The 19142-nt window shown below is 41.0% G+C and overlaps 1 protein-coding gene across 1 annotated transcript in view; it reads right to left on the bottom strand.

Annotated features, from left to right (window-relative positions):
• F13A1 (coagulation factor XIII A chain) overlaps positions 1 to 19142 on the bottom strand; it is a 235169-nt gene that overhangs the window by 108403 nt on the left and 107624 nt on the right. The window contains exons 8-9 of the mRNA XM_023741733.1: positions 13758 to 13932; positions 10479 to 10617 (exon numbers count right to left, since the gene is read on the bottom strand). Of these exons, the coding sequence (XP_023597501.1) occupies positions 10479 to 10617; positions 13758 to 13932 (314 nt within the window). The remainder of the gene's footprint in view (positions 1 to 10478; positions 10618 to 13757; positions 13933 to 19142) is intronic.

The following is a 19142-nucleotide window of genomic DNA, read 5'->3' as shown; positions in this document are numbered from 1 at the left end:
AGATGAATTGAATTTTATCAAAATTAATAACTTTAGTGCTTCAAATGGCATCATCAAGGAAGTGAAAAGACAACCAACAGAATGGGAGAAAATATTTGCAAATCATATATCTGATAAGGGCTTAATATCCAGAATTTATAAGGAACTTTCTCACCTCAACACAAAAGACAAACAACCGAGTTAAAAAGAATGGGCAAAGGACCTGAATAGACATTTCCCAAAGAAGATATACAAATGACCAATAAACACATGGAAAGATGCTCAATGTCATTATTTGTTAGGGAAATGCAAATCAGACTCACAATGAGATACAACTTCACACCCACTAGGATTGCTATCATAAAAAAAACCCCAGAAAATAACAAGTGTTGTCAAGGATGTGGAGAAGCTGGAACCCTCATACATTGCAGATGGTGGTGCAGCTGCTGTGGACAACAGTTTGGCAATTCCTCTAAAAGTTAAACATAGAGTTACCATGTGACCCAGCAATTCCACTCTTAGGCTGATGGTCAAGAGAAATGAAAACATATGCTCACACGAAAACTTTTACATGAATGTTCATAGCAGTGTTATTCATAATAACAAAAAAAAGAAAAAGAAAAAATGGAAACAACCCAAATACCCATCAACTAATGAAAGGATAAAATGTGATATATCCATGCAATGGAATATTATCCAGCTATAAAAAGGAATGAGGTACTCATACATTCTACAGCATGAATGAACCTTGAAAACACTATGTTGAGTGAAAGAAGCCAGTCATGAAAGGCCACATATTGTATGATTCCATTTATATAAAATGCCCAGAATAGGTGAATCTATAGAGACAAAAAGTAAGTTAGTGGTTGCCAGTGAGGCAGGAAGAGAGAGTGACTGGTAATGGGTATGATGTTACCTTCTGATGTGATAAAAAACGATCTGGAATTTGATAACGATGATGGTTGCACAACTCTTTGAACATACTGGAAACTACTGAATTGCACACTTTAAAAGGGTGAATTTTATGGTATGTGAATTATATATAAATTAAAAAACAAAAAACGATTCTCACTCATAGCGACCACAGAGTAGAACTGTCCTATAGGGTTTCCAAGGTTGTAAACCTTCACAGAAGCAGACTGCCACATCTTTGTCCTGCAGAGGGGCTGGTGGGTTCAAACTGCCGACATTTTGGTTAGCAGCAGAGCTGTTATCAAGAAAGGTGTTAGAAAAACAAGGATTGGCCACTTGGGTTTGTAATCAAGGCTCTGCCACTTACTGGCTGGTTAATCAAAGTTAAATCACTGTGCCTCAGCTTCTTCATCTATAAATGAGGATAATAGTAGTAATCGGCTTAACGGCTGTTAAAAAGATTAAATGAGTTAATATATGCCATCACTTAGATCAGAGACTGGCATGAAGAAAGTACTCCATAAACATCAGCTATTTTTATTCTTAGGAGGTGGCAAATAACTTTTTTGGTCCCTTTTTTAAGACTCTGGTGTGCATTCACAGGCAGATTCTCAGTCCTCTAAAGGCTGCTCTCGTGACCTAGCTCCAGGTGACCTTCCTGAAATTGTGTGGCTGACATAAACGTGGGTAACACAGTAATCTGTCTGAAAATAAACATCTTCAGTAACTGCTAAGAATTGATAACTTTGATGCTCCATGGGGTAATTTTACAAACCTTTAAGCATCTTTAAGCATTTTGGGTTATATTCAGAATTTTTTTCTACTTTTTTATTTGTGATTCATTTTTGGAAGTTCTTTGTTTTCCACACAGAATTATTGAAACTTAGGATAATATAAAAATCCAAAAGTCCAACAACAGAGCACTAGTGGGAACACACTGAGTGCCTATAACAGTGTACCACGTAGGACAGTCTAAATTTCAAAAACGCACCTACAATGTGCAAACCCCCACATCAAGCGCTGGGACTGCAGTGAGAGTTAAGATTGGCGGCTGTGCTACATGCTGGGGCAAGCTCCCAGGTGCACAAACTGGTTAATTTCTGCTCTGAAATTTGCTTTGAAAGAGTTTTGTTTATAGATTCAACACTACCCATTGCAGTACACAGAAGTTTTTGCATTTGGAGTTTAAAAACAGAACAAAATAATAACAACTGTACACTTGCCAAAAGATATTGGAGGAAGTTGGGACTTTTTTTGAGAACTAAATGCACTGAAGCCAGCCAAACAATCGCAGAAATTTACTGTGGTGACTTTGATTCCTGGGGAGCTGATGTGAAGCCACTTTGCAAAGCAGCACCTATATGGGAGTGAGCCTCAGATGAGAGGCTGGCCCCATGCAGGTGAGTAGGCCTTCATACAAAGTGAAGGAGAACCTGCCAAATATTGGAGGAAAGGTCTGGCTTGAAAAATAGTGAATTTTATTTTAAAAAGACATTTTGGGGGGCTGGAAAGGACCCTATAGCTCATTAAGATCAAACTCTTAAATCTGCATGTGAGAAAATTAACCCTTTCAAGACCCGAATATTTTCTGCTTTGAATTTTTTGTTGATACCACGTGTTTTCATTAATGGAAACATGCTGAATCATTGAGTGTTGTTGAATTTTGGTAGGTAATATGGATTTTTTTTTTTTTTGCCCCCTCCAACAATCCTACCCTCCAAGTCTGGAGGGACATTGTCCCACTAATGCCAGACGCCCCCTAGAGTCCAGAGGGGCCTACAGTGTCTCAAAGAAAAATTTTCAGAATTTCTCTTTCTCTTATCCAAAATGCACACACCTCATACAACACCCTGTAGAAACAGTAGTTTATGGCACATGCCTGTTTTTTTCAGTTTCAGACAGTCATAAAGGCCGCTGCCTTATGGCAGCATGCACTGTCAGTGGGAAGGCAGCTTCCCAATGAATCTGAGAGGTAGAAAATATGGATGGGGAACTGTATATCCTACTGGTCATCATTAAGGCCCAGAGAAGTTCAGCAATTTGCCTAAAGTCACCCAGCTCATTAGTGGCAAAGCTAATCATATTGCCTTGTTCAGTGAGGATTGGAGGAAGACTATGCAGGTGACACAACCTTGCTTGCTGAAAGTGAAGAGGACTTGAAGCACTTACTGATGAAGATCAAAGACCAAAGCCTTCAGTATGGATTACACCTCCACATAAAACAAAAATTCCCACAACCGGACCAATAAGCAACATCATAATAAATGGAGAAAATATTGACTTTGTCAAGGATTTTATTTTACTGGATACACAATCAACATCCATGGAAGCAGCAGTCTAGAAATCGAAGGATGCATTGCACTGGGCAAATCTGCTGCAAAAGACCTCTTTAAAGTGTTGGAAAGCAAAGACGTCACCTTGAAGACAAAGGTGTGTCTGACCCAAGCCATGGTGTTTTCGATAGTCTCATATGCATGCAAAAGCTGGACGATGAATAAGGAAGACTGAAGAAGAATTGACTCCTTTGAATTGTGGTGTTGGCAAAGAATATTGAGTATACCATGGACTGCCAAAAGATTGAACAAATCTGTCTTGGAAGAAGTACAACCAGAATGCTCCTTAGAAGCAAGGATGGTGAGACTGTGTCTCACATACTTTGGACATGTTATCAGGAAGGATCAGTCCCTGGAGAAGGACATCATACTTGGTAAAGAAGAAGGTCAGCGAAAAAGAGTAAGACCCTCAATGAGATGGATTGACACAGCGGCTGCAACAAGGGGCTCAAGCACAGCAACAATTATGAGGATGGTGCAGGACCGGGCAGTGTTTCGTTCTGTTGTACACTGGGTTGCTATGAGTCGGAATCAACTCTATGGCACCTAACAACAACAACCATGAGGAAAGAAGAGAAAGAAAGAGAGAGAGAGGAGAGAGACAGACAGAGACAGAGACAAGTTACATGAATAGTTTGACTCGGCTTGATGTGTTTTCATGGTGTCATGAGGAAAAACAAAACAAAACTTCTGATTTCTTTCCACTTGGATCACTGAAAATTTGCAGGTTTCATAACTTTGAGCTGAAACTGATAAATAAAAATTTGCTAGTTCACAACTATTTAAAAAAATTAAATTGAAAAAGCCACTTTAACCAAACTCACTTAATTTCAAATGAAAAGAAGATAAAGGAGATCAAGACTCTTGTTAATTGTTTTAGCACTCAGAGTTTTTACAATTATCTTTAATATCATGCAAAATGTTTATAATTCTGAGTTAGGCTGTTGTTTTCTGCTAATTTGCAAGTTAACTGGACTTTCACAAACAGACTCTTGGCTTATGGGCCTGAGTGTGCACATGTGTGCTTAGCCCACTGTTCCCCACATACCGCCCACCCCCCTTGGAACGCCACTGTCCGGAAGGGAACACTTTTTCTGATCGGAAAGGGGCACACGAGGTGAGTGGCCTCGAAACCGGACAAAGAGAAGTCACAGTGTCAGTGGTCAAGGCAACTGTTGGTTCCAAGAGGGAATCTGGAAGTCTGTTGATTGGTTGACCCTCTAAAAACTAAGAGAGCAAGCGGTGGGTTTTCTTTAAAAGAGGCAGGACCTGGGATGGGCTGTTGCCAAGGCTCTAGAGGGTGGGGAAATGGGGATGGGAGGAGGTAAAGGGATGATAGCAGCCCATTCCATCCTCAAACAGTATAGCTGCTCCTGCTCATCTTGGGCGATGCCTGGGGCATTGGTCCCTCCAGGAAGGCAAGGTCAAAAACCAGGCCCTCTTCTTGTATAGTACACAGAGGGCTGGATCAAGAGCATGAGAATAAGTTCCAATGCTCAACAACCGTAGTCATAATAATACATGATATCTCTGGATAAACTCCACACTGTCCTGCTGGTCCTCGAAGCAGATTGCTCTCTGGCTGTCTCAGTCTCTGGGACTTCTAAAGACATACCCTAGGTGTCATCTGGGGGCTAAGACCACTTTCCAGTCATCCTATCCTTGGACAGCACAGCCAGAAGATGGTCCACTGCTGCTTCCCATGTGAGCAGCCTTTCCCCTTTCTCTCCTGGGCTTAGGATGAAAGCCCTTTCCCCTGTCTCTGGGGCACATTATATTTTTTTATAGACTCCCCAGGTGGTGCAAATGGCTAAGCACTTGACGACCAGCCGAAAAGTTGGAGATCTGAACCCACCCAGAGGCACCTCAGAAGACATGCCTGGAGATCTGATTCCAAAAGGTCATAGCCTTGAAAACCCCATGGAACATAATTCTCCTCTGACACGCGTGGGGTTGCTATGAGTTTGAATTGACTTGACGGAAGCCAGCAACAACAGCAACAGCAACATGCAGGTAGTTGGAGCTCCTCAAGGGCAGAGACCCTGATTAAGTCTGCTCAGAATCCTTAGCATCTGGTGTTAAGACAGTGTTTGTTGAAAGATTAAATGATATTTATTCAGTTAAATAAGCATTTACAATTTTTCCAAAAAATAGTATTGAAAGTGCCTGCCCCATGCCCTGCACTCTGTTACGTGCTGGCAAAACAAGAGCAGATAAGGCATGGCTCCCCCCTGGGAGGTTGCATTCAGGTGAGGCAAGATAGACATGTAAAGGAAGAGGTGGGCACAGCTCCTCCACCGAGAATCACAGAACTGACAACGTCCTCTCCAGCAGAGGACAAAGGGTAGTGCTTTCATTTAGAAGGAAAGAAGCTTTCCATTGAAATACTTTTCATGACCCTAGTAAGTGTCACCAGCCCTTTCTTTTAAAATTGGTTCTATTCGTACTGTGACTTTCATATAACAACCTGGCCAAATGAGCTATTCCAAGGTGAGGCCAATCTGTCAGTGTTTCCCTGGCTGTCTGAGGGAGCCCTGGTCCTCCTTCCCCAAGGAGGCCTCATATCCCTACTCACTGTTTTGACTGCTGCTGAACACTGAGCAAGCATCTCCATTAAACTGTCCACAGTGATTCACAGATGCCACCGCAGAGGTGACACACAACTCAGTGCCCATCAGCACTCCTTCCAGGAGATGTAACCTTGCATTTTACCCCAGGGTCCCTGACTCTGCTCAGCTGTGCCCCCTAGCCCATCGGCCTCTCCCTTTTGGCTCACTGAGGAGCCCAGGCTTTGAAGATACTTTGTGCAAATTAGCCTATGTGAACACGGTGTTTTCAGGGTTCTGAGGCAGAGTTGTTGTCAGCTGTCTTGTTAGCTGCTGTCCAGTCAGCCTGACTCAAGGCAACACCATGCGCAATGGAATGAAATGCTCTCCGGTCCTGCTCCATCCGCATGATCAGTTTCAGATAGGATCATTGTGATCCATAGGGTTTTCATTGGCTGATTTTTGGACGTAGATTGTCAGGCCTTTCTTCCTAGTCTGTCTTAGTCTGGAAGCTCTGCTGAAGCCTGTTAAGCATCACAGCAACCCACAAGCCTCCACCGACAGACCAGTCAGTGGCTGTGCATGAGGTGCAATGGCCAGGAATTGAACCCAGGTCTCCTTCATGGAAGTTGAGGATTGTACCACTCAACAACCATTGCCTCCCTAGGTCAGAGGGGACACTTGAGCATGCAGAGGATCTAAGGGGGCAAACAGGAAGCAGGTAAATAAACCTCAGCCCTTGATGCTCTGTGGCAGTAGTGGAGGAAAGGATGAAATCCCAGTGGGTCTCTCTTGGCTCTGGAGTGCAGTGAGCCCCCCCCTTCCACATTCCTGCCCTCTCCCTCTGACCCTCTGTACTGGCTGGTTCTGCTTCTGGCAAGCTGGGACATGGCTGAGATATGGAGGAGAAGAGGTCTGGGTAGTTAAGACCTAACTGGACAAATTAATTCACTGCAAACCATGTACCCTGTGGACTAAAATGGTGAAGAGATGGTAGAGGCTAAAGAGAGAAAAGTGAGATGGATGAATTCAGAGAGGTTTTGTGGAGGATGGAGCTCGGAGAGAGATTTAAAGGAGGAACAGGAGCTAGGCCTGCAAGGGGAAAAGGGGGCCATGAGAGTATAAACAACACACAAACCCAGACGGAAAAAAAAAATGCTCCAGGCAGTTCACGAGCCTGGAGCTCACTGAGAGACGTGAGTCTCTGTGGTCCAAGTGAGGCTAATTGCAGTTCAGACACTTGCCAGGAAGTTCATTTAGGTTGCATTTTGCTGGCTTATGCCACACTGACCTCTTAGGGTCAGCAGATGCCCACCCTCACCTCAGCCCTGTTCAGCTTGATGACCCTTGCCCTCTCACCCTGCCAAATCTATAGCTCAGGCAGCCCTGCTTCTGACCAATAATGATCTGTCTTGGCAGACCCCACTGAGCCCTCACTCTGGGCCTAGCACCAAGCTCAGTACTTTACCTGGATTACCTCACTAATCTTCACAGCTACCCAGGGGCAGATTAATCAAACGGTAAACACGGTATGCACCGGCTTACAGTAAGCAACATACTCATGGACTTAATTGTTTACTTACTAACCTATAGTGCATAATTTCGCCTGGGTTTAATTGTGCACTACAGATTAGTAAGTAAACACAATTAAGCCCGTGTGTACCTTGCCCATTGGGTAGTCTGTCCCTGCAGCAACCCCATCAGGAAAACATTGCTGCTAAGATTACGCTCATTCTGCTGAGGAGGAAGCTGAGGTTTAGAGAGGTGAAGTCATATGCTCAAAATCATACAGCAAGTACCTGCCCAAGCCAGAGCTTGACATGGGGTGTGACTGTGGTGATTGCATACTGATAGGTGTGTCCAGGGACAGTCCCCAGCTTCCTCAGTCAAGGAAGGCCTTAGGAATACTTCTGGTTTCCTGCAACATTTACAGCTTCTAAGGTGCTCCAGTGTTTGCATGGTGGAGGCACACATTTCTGCTTTTATTGAAAAAATACCCCAATGTTACAGAAATAGCATAGTCAGGATACTGGGCATCCCTCTTTCTGAGTGCTCAATGTGCTTAGGTTGATGGCAACATATTGCCTCCGAGAATTCCACTGCTACCAGCTCCAGCTGGGAGACTAATAACTAAGGCAATTAGAAGAGCTCACATTCATTAGGCACCTGTTACACTCTGCTGTGCTGAGTGAGGTAGGAAATTTTGTTGTCTCCACTTCAGAGGAGGACAGAGAGGCACAGAGAAGTTGTGTCTTGCCCAAGGTCACACAACTGATTAGTGGCAGAGCTAGGACTTGAACCCAGAGCTGATGGATCTCTTGAAGACTGTGATCAATTGTTTGGGGGTGTCCAGGGTGGAGCAGCTGTCGTCATTCATAAGTCAGTCAGTCATCTCATATATTGAAAACCTACTATGTGCAGAGCAAGAGGAGGGGAGAGTGTTCTAGGGCAGTGGGTTGGGCAAAGGAGGGTGGGTGAGGGTCTCAGACCAGGGGATATAGTCCTAAGGTGATGGGATGCTTTAGGAAGCATGTAAGGAGCAAAGGGGCGCCAGGGACAAGGAAAGGAACCAGAGCTGAAGGGAAAAGAGTTTCCAAGAGCAAGACCTATCAGTTTCACAGTTTTGTATCAATTTTGTTTACAGACTAGTGGGATTATTTGTTGGGGTGCCCCGTGGGGAGTTATGATGGTGGGTATTTGGATCAAGGCACAGGGAGGAAGTGCTAGGAATTGCAGCTGGCCGCAAAGGCACTGAGTATGTGTGTGTGTGAGGGTGTGTGTGTAAGGAAGACATATGGAGTGAAGAATGCCAAATAATTTTTATTTTGCCATTTCAGACTGTCACACGGGCTTTGGGGCAGCTATTTTTGTCTGTTTTTGTCATTCCATGTACACGCAGGGCCACTATACTGTAATTCCCTGGACTTAAACGGTTCTTTAAATTGCTATTCAATTTACAGAGGTGAGGTTTTCTCTTACCCAAATTCTCCAGCTTAACACTGCTCAGCTCATTCCCTTCAAATGAACTGCACTATGTTTTATTCATAGTAGCACTTTGCTACTAGTTCAGCGATTTCTTTCCTTCAGCATTTTCAAATGAGCGTTTACTGGTACTGGCAAGTTAATACTACCCCTACAACTGTGATCCATTCCTGTAACACAGGGGAGTCAAGGCACTTCTAACTTTTAATTTCTCTTAAAATGAGCTTACAACTTCCTATCATCCCCATTTGGATGCTTTTACAACTGACAGTGTTTTAGCTTTATTACTTGTAAAGAACAACCTTAGGGGACATATCTTTGGCTTGGAAATTCCATCTAGTTCAATGCCTGGCAACAGCTAAAATTATGTCCCAATTTCCTCCAATACAGACCTTTGTAAATATCCTTTCAATTTGGACTCTTAGGATTTTTTTCTTCTTTTTAGTATATTGTTTTGGATGTAGGGGGTTCCATGGAAAAAGGATATTCCTCTGTGAACTTAAACTTGTGATGTAGCTGCTCAGGGCAGTGAAAGAACCATGTGGTTGGTGTTTGGTAACAATTTCAGCTTTATTCCCATTGCTATCTCTGAATGAAAGGTGAGGGCACAAAACAAGGAGAACAGCATCTTTATATTCAAAGGATAATCAAATGTTGAGAAGGCAAAATAGGGTTGCCATTAAGGGTCAGATGCATTTTGGTTCTATTCCCAGTCTATCAGATATGTGTCCTTGAGCAAATTATTTTAACCTCTCTGGGCCTCAGTTTCCTCATCTGTAAAATGGTGATAGTAATAGCACCCACCTGATAAAACTGTTAAAAAAATTCGCTAAGATCATGCACACCCAGCGACTGATACATTGTTCTTGTTAGTCGAGTTGACTCCAACTCATGGCAACCTTATGTACAACTGAAAGGAATGTTGCCCAGTCCTGCATCACCCTTACAATTGTCTGCATGTTTGAGTTCATTGTTGGGGTTAATGTGCAAATCCATCTCATCGAGGGTCTCCCTTGCCCTCATTGGCCCTTTGCTTCACCAGACATGATGGCTCCCTCCAGCAACTGGTCTTTTCCAATGACCTGTCCAAAGCAAGCGAGTTGGACAATGTTCGGCTGTGATCCAAAGGGTTTTCCTTGGCTAATTTTTGGAAGTTCATCACCAGGCTTTTCTTCCTAGTCTGTATTAGTCTAGGAGTTCTGCTGAAGCCTGTTCATCCTGGGTGACCCTGCTGGTATTTGAAATACTGGTGGCATAGCTTTCAGCATCATAGCAACAGGCAAGCCACCACAGTATGACAAACTGACAGACAGGTGGCAGAGACTGATACACAGTACATGCTTAATAAGTGTTAGCTGTATTACTCTTAGAGCATGGACATAGAGAAAGCCTGGCTCTAATATTTGTGCCATCAACCTAATGTTAATATCCTAAGGGAGAGAGGAATTAGTATAGGCGCATCTAACAACTAAAACCATGGCCCTTTTTGGTGGTTGGTATTATAATGGGATGATCGATCTTTATTCCTGGGAACCCAAACTGCCTGTTCAGTAACATTTCCAACTCATTAGCTAAAAACCATCTCTGACAATCAGACATTTCTACATATGGCATTAAAAGGTCCTTGAAATAGAAGGGAAAGAAACATTAGGCTGAGTCTGTCTTGTGGTAAATAGGTCATGTCACTTAATTTGGTATCAGCAAACACCCTTCTAATTCCACTCACCACACTGAATCTTTCGTGAGCTTGGAGTTCACACTCCCATCTTCTTCCAGGAAGACATCCATTTGCAAATTGGCATCGTTATCATGGGCTGAGAAATAATTGGTAACGACTCTCGCTGGTATCCCAAGGCATCGCAAAACTACAGGAAGAAGGGCAGACAAAACTGAAGACATCACCAAAATTAATAGACATGCAGTAAAAATCCCTCCTTATAAGGGAATTTCTTCTTTACCAGCATGAAAAGTCCTTTTGCACATCTTGTCCTCAAATGTTCCATACTGAATGAGGGGGATTGTTATAAAACATGGGAGTTTCAGAGAGAAACCTTGAGTGCAAGTTCAAAACTGCAGTTGGCTCCAAATGAAGCCAACTGGAATAGAATCCTTATGACAGGGTTCTCATTGTTCAGTTTCTAACCATACACTCTTCAAGGTAGTATTGCTTTAGATAAACTAATGGGACTATGTTCCTGAAAACAAACAAATAAACAAAACAGTTAATAGAAGATTAGGAATTTACAAGGCAGGTCCTTAGTAGGGTTTGCTCTCGGGGCTGGAGTGCGCTCCTGTGGCACTCAGCATTGGGAGACACCACAGAGTCATTTTAATTGTTAGATAATAAATTACCCGGATGCATCTCTTGCCATATGTACCTATTGATTAAATTTAATTCAAATGTCCTCCCTGGCTCCCAGGACTCCAGCCATCAGGGCTCATTGAAAATAATTCAGCTGACAATTTTAAGATTAATGACTTGGCTTGCCGTTTTTCCTCAGAATAGTTTAGCATTTTAAACCAAAGACAATCCCCCTCCTTCAACAGAATAACCTTGGAAGTCTGCACTGAGTCTGGTGGAGACTTTGGAGTCCTCCTCCTTAAATGACTTCGTCTTAACACCCTGAACAACAATGGCTGCCACCATTTGCTGCCCACTCCCATCTTCCTCACTCTATTGATTTACATCCCCTATTCATGCCAGAAGGAACTCTAGTGACACAGTGATTAAGTGTTCGGCGGCTAACAAAATGGTCGAAGGTTTGAACCCACCAGCTACTCCATGGGAGAAGGCTGTGGCAGTCTGCTTCCATGAAGATTACAGCCCTGGAAACCCAATGGGGCAGCTCTACTCTGTCCTATGGAGTTGCTATGAGTCAGAATCGACTAGAGAGCAACGGGTTACTCATGCCAGAGTAGTAGAATTCTCGACTTCCATGTGGGAGACCCGCTTTCAATTTCCAGCCAGTGCACCTCAAACTCAGTCACCACCCATATGTCAGTGGAGGCTTGCGTGTTGCTATGATGATGAACAGGTTTCAGCAGAACTTCCAGACTAAGATAAACTAGGAAGAAAGGTCTGGCAATCTACTTCTGAAAAATCAGCCAATGAAAACCCTGTGGATCACAATGGTTCAATCTACAACTGATCATGGGGATGGTGCAGGACTGTACAGCATTTCATTCCATTGTACATATGGCAGGCACTATGAGTTGGGAGCTGACTAGATGGAAGCTAACAAGAACAACAACAACAACAGCAGCAACATTCATGTTACAGTTTTCCCAATGAAACAACTGATATCTAGTTCTGTTTCTGGCTTAACACTAATTTACATTACCACAGAGTGAGAACCATTTTTCTGAGTTTGCCTTACTTCTAATTACAAGGGAGGAGAAGCTTGACTTGGAGGCACCGGTACCTCCTCCTCCAATTTCCCTCTTCAGGTTTACTCTCCTTTTAACTCCTCCACAGTGTGCTTCTGCCTTTCCTCCTTAACTTGCCAGAAAAGCAAGTTTTCAAGAACAGATCTCATGACACTTTGATCCAAAAAGCATGAATGGATGTAAGCTGTTTACTATTTTATCTTGTTCCAAACCCAGAGGAATTATCCTGGGATGGTGAAACTTCAGGCAAGGGGAGGACTTGGGGAGGTAGGGGTTCCTTTCTCTTTTTCCTGAAATCATTTCTCAAGAGTGGTTGCTGGCATTGAGCAGCTTCCACATATTCTTAGCTTGGGAGACTTGAGGAAGTGAGACTACCTCCAACCCTTAGCTCATCATGAAACTGAAGTTTCCATCTAGAACTTCAGAGACCAGGACTTCTAGGAGACTAGTACTTGTGACTTTTATTGTTCCCAGGAAATATATATTCTTTTAGGTCGTGAGTATACTAAAATGGATAAGAATATAATTTTATTCAGCTTGATGCCATGGGGAAAAACCAAAACAAAACTCATGGTTTCTTTCCACTTCGATCACTGACTAATTCTTAGGCTGATGCAAATTTGAGCTGAAACTGATAGGTTTCATAGTCATTTTAAAAAATGGCTTCACCCTGACCTCCAGCCTCTACTTGGCTTTTCTGATTAAAAAACTGCTAACTAGATCAAATATTCCTTATTAACGAGCAGGCAGAAAAGAAATTCAGACTTGAGCTTAATGTTTTCTTCAAGACTGTAGAAAAGGCATGTGAATGAAATTCATTACTAAGAATGAAGGCATACTGAAATAAATGCATTTTTAAAAACATTCATTGAATTAACTATAACATTGTCTGGGCCTAGAGAGGTGAACGCCACTTTGAAAAATGGTGCATGAGGCAGAAGAGAGTAATTCTGGTCCCATGCATTTTCCTCTACAGACTGGATACTGGGTGGATTAAAGACCAGAAGGGAAATTGGCAAGGTACAGGTTGTTCATTAGGTCCTGATATCGAATTGCTCAGGGGCATTGAGTAAAATGCTCAGGGGCATTATGTAAAAATGGAGTTGAGGCCACTTGCCATGACCCCTTCCATAGCTGGGCAAAGATTAAGAGGATATGTTTACAAAACTTCTCAACAACAAACAATGCACAAATAGCCATATTTATAAAACTTTTAAAAATTAAGCCATATATATCTTTTCTTCTTATTTATTATTTAAAATTTACTATTTAAACATTTTTTAAATGTGAGGGGTGACTGAAAAGAAAATATTTTATCCCTTTCTCCACATCTTATTTGGCTTCTGTGACCCTCCATTTCTCTAGGTGTTTAGTGATGTATCATATGGGAATAGTCCATCATTCTTTCTATAAAGATTTTGTAGTCCAAAAGAAACTATGAGCATATTTGACCGAGTGCATTTTAATTATGCATTGACTACATCCTGGAATACTCACCCATAAATTTTATACAGCCAACAGGGGCTGATAGGTCTCTTTGCTAGATTTTAGATAACGTCATGAAATAAAATTTCCTTTACATTAAAAAAAAAAAAAGGATACTCAATTGAATACCTACATGTGTTAAATACACCAGCAAAAACCCAGCACTGGCCATACCGAACTGGACTCTCAGAACTCCGGTATTCCAATAGGATGTCAACACTTCCAGTCCAGGCTGAGGGGGCGATGCCATAGGAATAGATATTGTCCCAGGATCCAACGATGACACCTTCATCGTCTTTGGCATTAATCTAAGTGAGGCCACAAGTAGTGAGAAGGAAGAAAGGTCATTTAGATGATACTCTACAGACTATGCAGAGAAACTATAAGTAGGCAAGCTAAGGCTTCCAGTGTCTTCCATCTATCTTGAATGGTAAAAACAGTTCCACTTCTTGTTTAAGCCCCTGTTCTGTTGTCAGGAAAAAATGATATAATGACTAAATATACAAGACAAACCCCTTGCTGTCGAGTAGATTCCGACTCTTAATGACCCTATAGAACAGAGTAGAACTGCCTCATAAGGTTTCCAAGAAGCGGTTGGTGGATTTGAACTGCCGGCCTTTGGTTAGCAGCCGAGCTCTTAACCACTGCGCCATCAGGGTTCCAACTGTACAAAACCAAACCAAACCAAACCCATTGCTGTCGAGTAGATCCGACTCATAGAAACCTGATAGGACAGAGTAGAACTGCCCCCATAGAGTTTCCAAGGAGCAGCTGGTGGATTTGAACTGCCGACCTTTTGGTTAGGAGCCATAGCTCTTAACCACTAAGCCACCAGGGTTTCCCTAAGCATACAAGGGGTAATCAAATAACCAAGACTATCTCTTAAATGGCATATTATTGTAGTAAGATTAGGTTGAGTAGCAGATAGGAAGAGTTGTAGCATCTTCTTCACATGACTGGGAGAAGATGAACATAAAACACTTGGTTTGTGACAGAACAGTGAGGAAGAGAGGAAGAAAACATATGAGAGAAGAAAGCTCAGGCAGGGATCTAGTCCTGGTGGAAAGAGAATTCAAAACGGTCAAGTGGGGAATTAGTGGTCTAATTCTGACTTCTGTGATGAGTGGCAGACTCTAATGAGCTGAAAAAATTAACAGATGGCATCACAGAAACTATTGAGTTAAGAAAAAAGAGTCATACATAAACCTTACAGAGCTTGTTTCAAAAAAGTTAAAGAAGTATTTTCTTTATGATTCTTTAAAGTAATTAAAGTTTTATAGTTTTGTTAAAAGATGTTTTCATTTACATAAAGGGTCTGGGATATTATGGTTTAAATACAGGAAGACTTAAGCAAAGAAGCCAATATTTGTGAAAACCTTGCTACACATTCAGACTGCAGTCACCCGGTAGAGCCGATCTACAGTGCAGGGACAGTGACCTTGCATGCTTCAACAGTAAAGCAAAGACAGTGAAGTAACAGTTTGGTGGCATCCTGTCATTTTTTTCTGGGGCACTGCTGAATCTTTCTCTCTCTGTGTAACTTTCATCACATTTAATTATAGTCAGAATGTCTAGGTGGCAAGCCGTGGGAGCTTTTAAAAAACTCATGCCACACCAACAATTTTTATATGTTGACATGATAATATTTTAGTCTATGGGCCAGCAGTATTGACGTTCCACAGGAGCTTGTTAGAAATGCAGAATCTCAGGCTCCTTCCCAGACCACTGAATCATGATCTGCATTTTAACAAGATCCCTACTAGTGCACATTAGTCTGAGAAGCACAAGTTCATAGTTTGCCTAAAAGACATTAGTAAGCATGATTGAAACATGTGTGTTTGGATTATGAACCACAGAAGAAATGTTAAAATATAATGAGTTTGTATATGTTCACTGCCCCACCAACTAACAACTCAGCCTCAATACGGGCCCAGGCTCCTCTCCTAGGCTTGCCAAGTTGTGTAGGGGTCTGTTTTCCCCACTGGTTCATGAGTTCCTTGGGAACAGAGATAAAATCTACGTCTTTGTGACTTCTAGCAAGTATTGGCAAAGGGTTAGTGCTCAATAGTTATTGAATAATCAATTAGTGAGCATATAGGCATTATAGATTTGAATACCTTATCTTGGAAGAGCCATGAACAAGAAACCAATCAATCGGAAGTAGTTCCTGGTATCAAGAGAGAAAGACGTACAGGCAGAGTGGGTGTCCAAAGTAGGGGGTAATCAGTTCTGTCAGGTTGGAGGGAGTGGTGGTGGTCGGGCTTAACAGAGGAGATGACATGCAAGCTAGGTCTTGAGGGCTAAAAGCCGTGGAGGAAACAGTTTGAATTAGAGCTTGGTGTCATGAAACAATATGGGAGGTTCAGAGACCTGCTAGTAGCTTTGCATGAGTATCACATAAGTAAGCAATATTAAACAAAATACTAGAAGAAAATACTTAAGATGTGTAAGCACATTCTGCTGTGAAAGACAGGCCCTCCACTGACACATGATATTTACTGTAGCACTGATTGGCATTTCCCAAAGACAGTCCCTCTGGGGAGTGTTCTCTAAAAAACTGCCATTCAGTTCTGTTTAGATACACCATTTTCCCCCTTCAACATGTCCAGTTAGTTAAAACCGATGGAGAGTTCTGGTAATTACCCAGTTAATTTATTCAATGTAGAAAAGCCATTATTTGGAGGCTTTTGAAGGACCTTATTCAGCTAATTGCAAACTCATGCCTTTGATGTAAACTTTTGACTTTAAGCTGTAGCTCCATGACACGACTGGGGTGCAAAAGGGCTTAGCCAACCATTTTGGCCTATTCATGATCAATACTTCTCACTGCAGTTGAAGTGATTATTAAAATGTCTGTGTCTGTTATAAGGAAGCTTAAAGAGTGACTGGGTAGGCTATGATGTGATATGGTCATTGTGAATAGGTAGATTCAGCTTTGAACTCACATTCACATTCCACTGTCATTGAGAAATAGAATAGGCTCTATGAATCTATAGGTTAAAGTTCCTAAAATGTGGTTCTGAGGATGACTGTAAAACAGATAGCTATTAATTAGAAGGATTATTTATGGCATAAGGCTAAACCCACTCAGCTAAGGGGAAAAGTAAGAAGAAGAAGAAAAAAAGCTCTCTCCTTTACAGCCCTTTTAATTGTTAACGCAAGGCTGTTCCCCTATTGCTAGATAAATCACAACTCTCATTTATTAGCATTTGACCAGATTAACTACTGTTTTCTAATTAGAACATTGATTTCTGGGGAGCCCAGACACTGAAAGAGATAAGTGTTTAGTAACAGATGTAAAGGGTTAAAGTAATACCTCCTTTCCTAGACAACAAAATATGCTTAGGGAACACTTCAAGGGCAACACACGCTGGTCCTTTTTCATGTGACAGCTAGCTGTTTGAATACTCTATCACGAACTCAGAGTTTACCAGTGGCAGAATGAAATGTCTTGGCCTTGAGTCAAGAAGACAATATGAACCTTAGACTATGGACAGGGAGCATTATTCAACTTCATTAAAGGCATGTTAAATTGCCCCCAAAACACTTACAAAATTGAAAAAGTAAAAATCTAGCATACCAAAAGTCACTATCTGTAATCTAAGTGACATAACATAATGCAATAATTTTTAAAATCGGTGCCAAGAAAAGATAGGAGGATTATGGCATGGAGAAGACAGGCAGCATGACTCAGCCCCTAACCCTAACACTACCTCTTCAGATGCCCCATTGGCAAGTCAAAAAAGTCCTGAGATTTCTCATTTATTTCACAATTGAGAGAGAGAGAGAGAGAAAATGAAACTGAATAAAAATTCTAATCTTTTTTCTGTTCTGACCAAATAGTGGAAACAACTACTGTGGAGAAATAGGTGTAAAAGGATCTTCACCTCTAATAGAGGTAGAGACTATGGGAGTAAAATGGGAAAATTATACAAAGTCTGAGAGTATCCCCTCCATGGGAATGAGATACACAACCAATTAGGTGTAGTGGATTCTGGAATGCAAAATTTACAAAGTCTTAAAAGAAAGATCAGAGCTCAAGTTTTCTAACAGAGATCTCCCATCTCTTCAGTTTCTCCAGTTCTCCCAACTCCATTCTCTCTAGGTTATTAAAGATTAGATACAATGAAATACACAAACCTCAAAAGGTAGTTTGGAGGAGAAAGCACACTAATCTCAGATTGAGAAGAGTCAAGATTTCATCTACACTATCTCAGAGAAAATAGAATACCTGGGAAAGAGCTGCATGAATACAAAGAAAAGAAACAGTAATGGGGGAGAGGGAGAGAGAGAAAAAGAGAGAATGCACACATGAAAAAGTGAAAAAAAAATCATATCTGGAAGGAAACAAAATTAAGGAACAGAAAGAAATTTCTCTTAGGACATCACAGACCTAAGGGAACAAACTGAGGACCAAAGCACATCATAACAAAACTAATAATAAATTAGAATCTATAAGAAACACAACAGACACTGCTGGAAATAAAATTAATGACATACAAGAAAAGACTGAGATAATCAGAGAAAATGCTAATGAAAAAGACCATTGAAATTATTTAGAGAGAAGCTAATAGTGATGGAAGACAATGAAGATACAACATAAGAACAATTTGTGTCCTCAAAATAGAGAACCCAACAAGTGAAACAAAAGATATAGTCATGACATAATACAAGTATATTTTACTTAAGTGATGAAAAACTGAATCTATAGGTTAAAACAGCAATCTGTGCTCCAGGAAAATTTGATGGAGAATGTTCATTGTCTAGATATGTTTTAATTAAACTATTGAATGTTAAGATAAAGAAATAATTGTTCAATTATCTAGACTGAAAATGCAAATTAGCAACAAGGTGGAGAATTAGGCTGTCTTCAGACTTCAGCTGATTGGGAGTCTATAGTAAAACACAGCTGAGCAAAATTTACACAGTGTCCTGAGAGATAGAAAGAGTGACCCAAGAAAATCATGCATAGTTAAGATGTTGTGCAAATAAAAAAGTAAGCAGCACATATTTTCAAACATGAAGTATGTCAAGGAATATAGTAGCCTTCTTAGCAAAACTATTTGAAAAGTAATATCATAATAATTAAAACTGAATCAAATAAAGAACCCAGGAACAGAGACTCTGTGGTAAAACAGCTTGTGACGAGAAAAAAAAAAATTAATATAAATTTAAACAACTTTCAGAATTATAGGTACAGAATGAATAGGAATTAAAAAACTTGATAATGTAAAAACAATTAATAACTAAGAAAAATTAAATGTGAGAAGAGAAAAGAGGTAAAGTAGAGTGAAAGTACCAATGTTTTAATGTGTTGATCTGTCAGTTAACTGATACCATCTAAAATTAAAACATAACTTAAAAATATAAAATTACTTTGGTCTTTTAATGAATTCGATATCTTAATAACCTTAGAGGAATCTGTTACGATATATCTTTTAGTAAAAAGCATTCATTTGAAATTTAATATATCTTCAATTGCAATTCAATCTTTTCTTCTGTTAAAGTAAAATTTAAT

The sequence above is a fragment of the Trichechus manatus genome, unplaced genomic scaffold (genome assembly GCF_000243295.1).
Source record: "Trichechus manatus latirostris isolate Lorelei unplaced genomic scaffold, TriManLat1.0 scaffold00188, whole genome shotgun sequence".
Lineage (NCBI taxonomy): Eukaryota > Metazoa > Chordata > Mammalia > Sirenia > Trichechidae > Trichechus > Trichechus manatus.
Note: the sequence above shows the minus strand (reverse complement) of the source record. Positions and strands in the feature narration are given on the sequence as shown.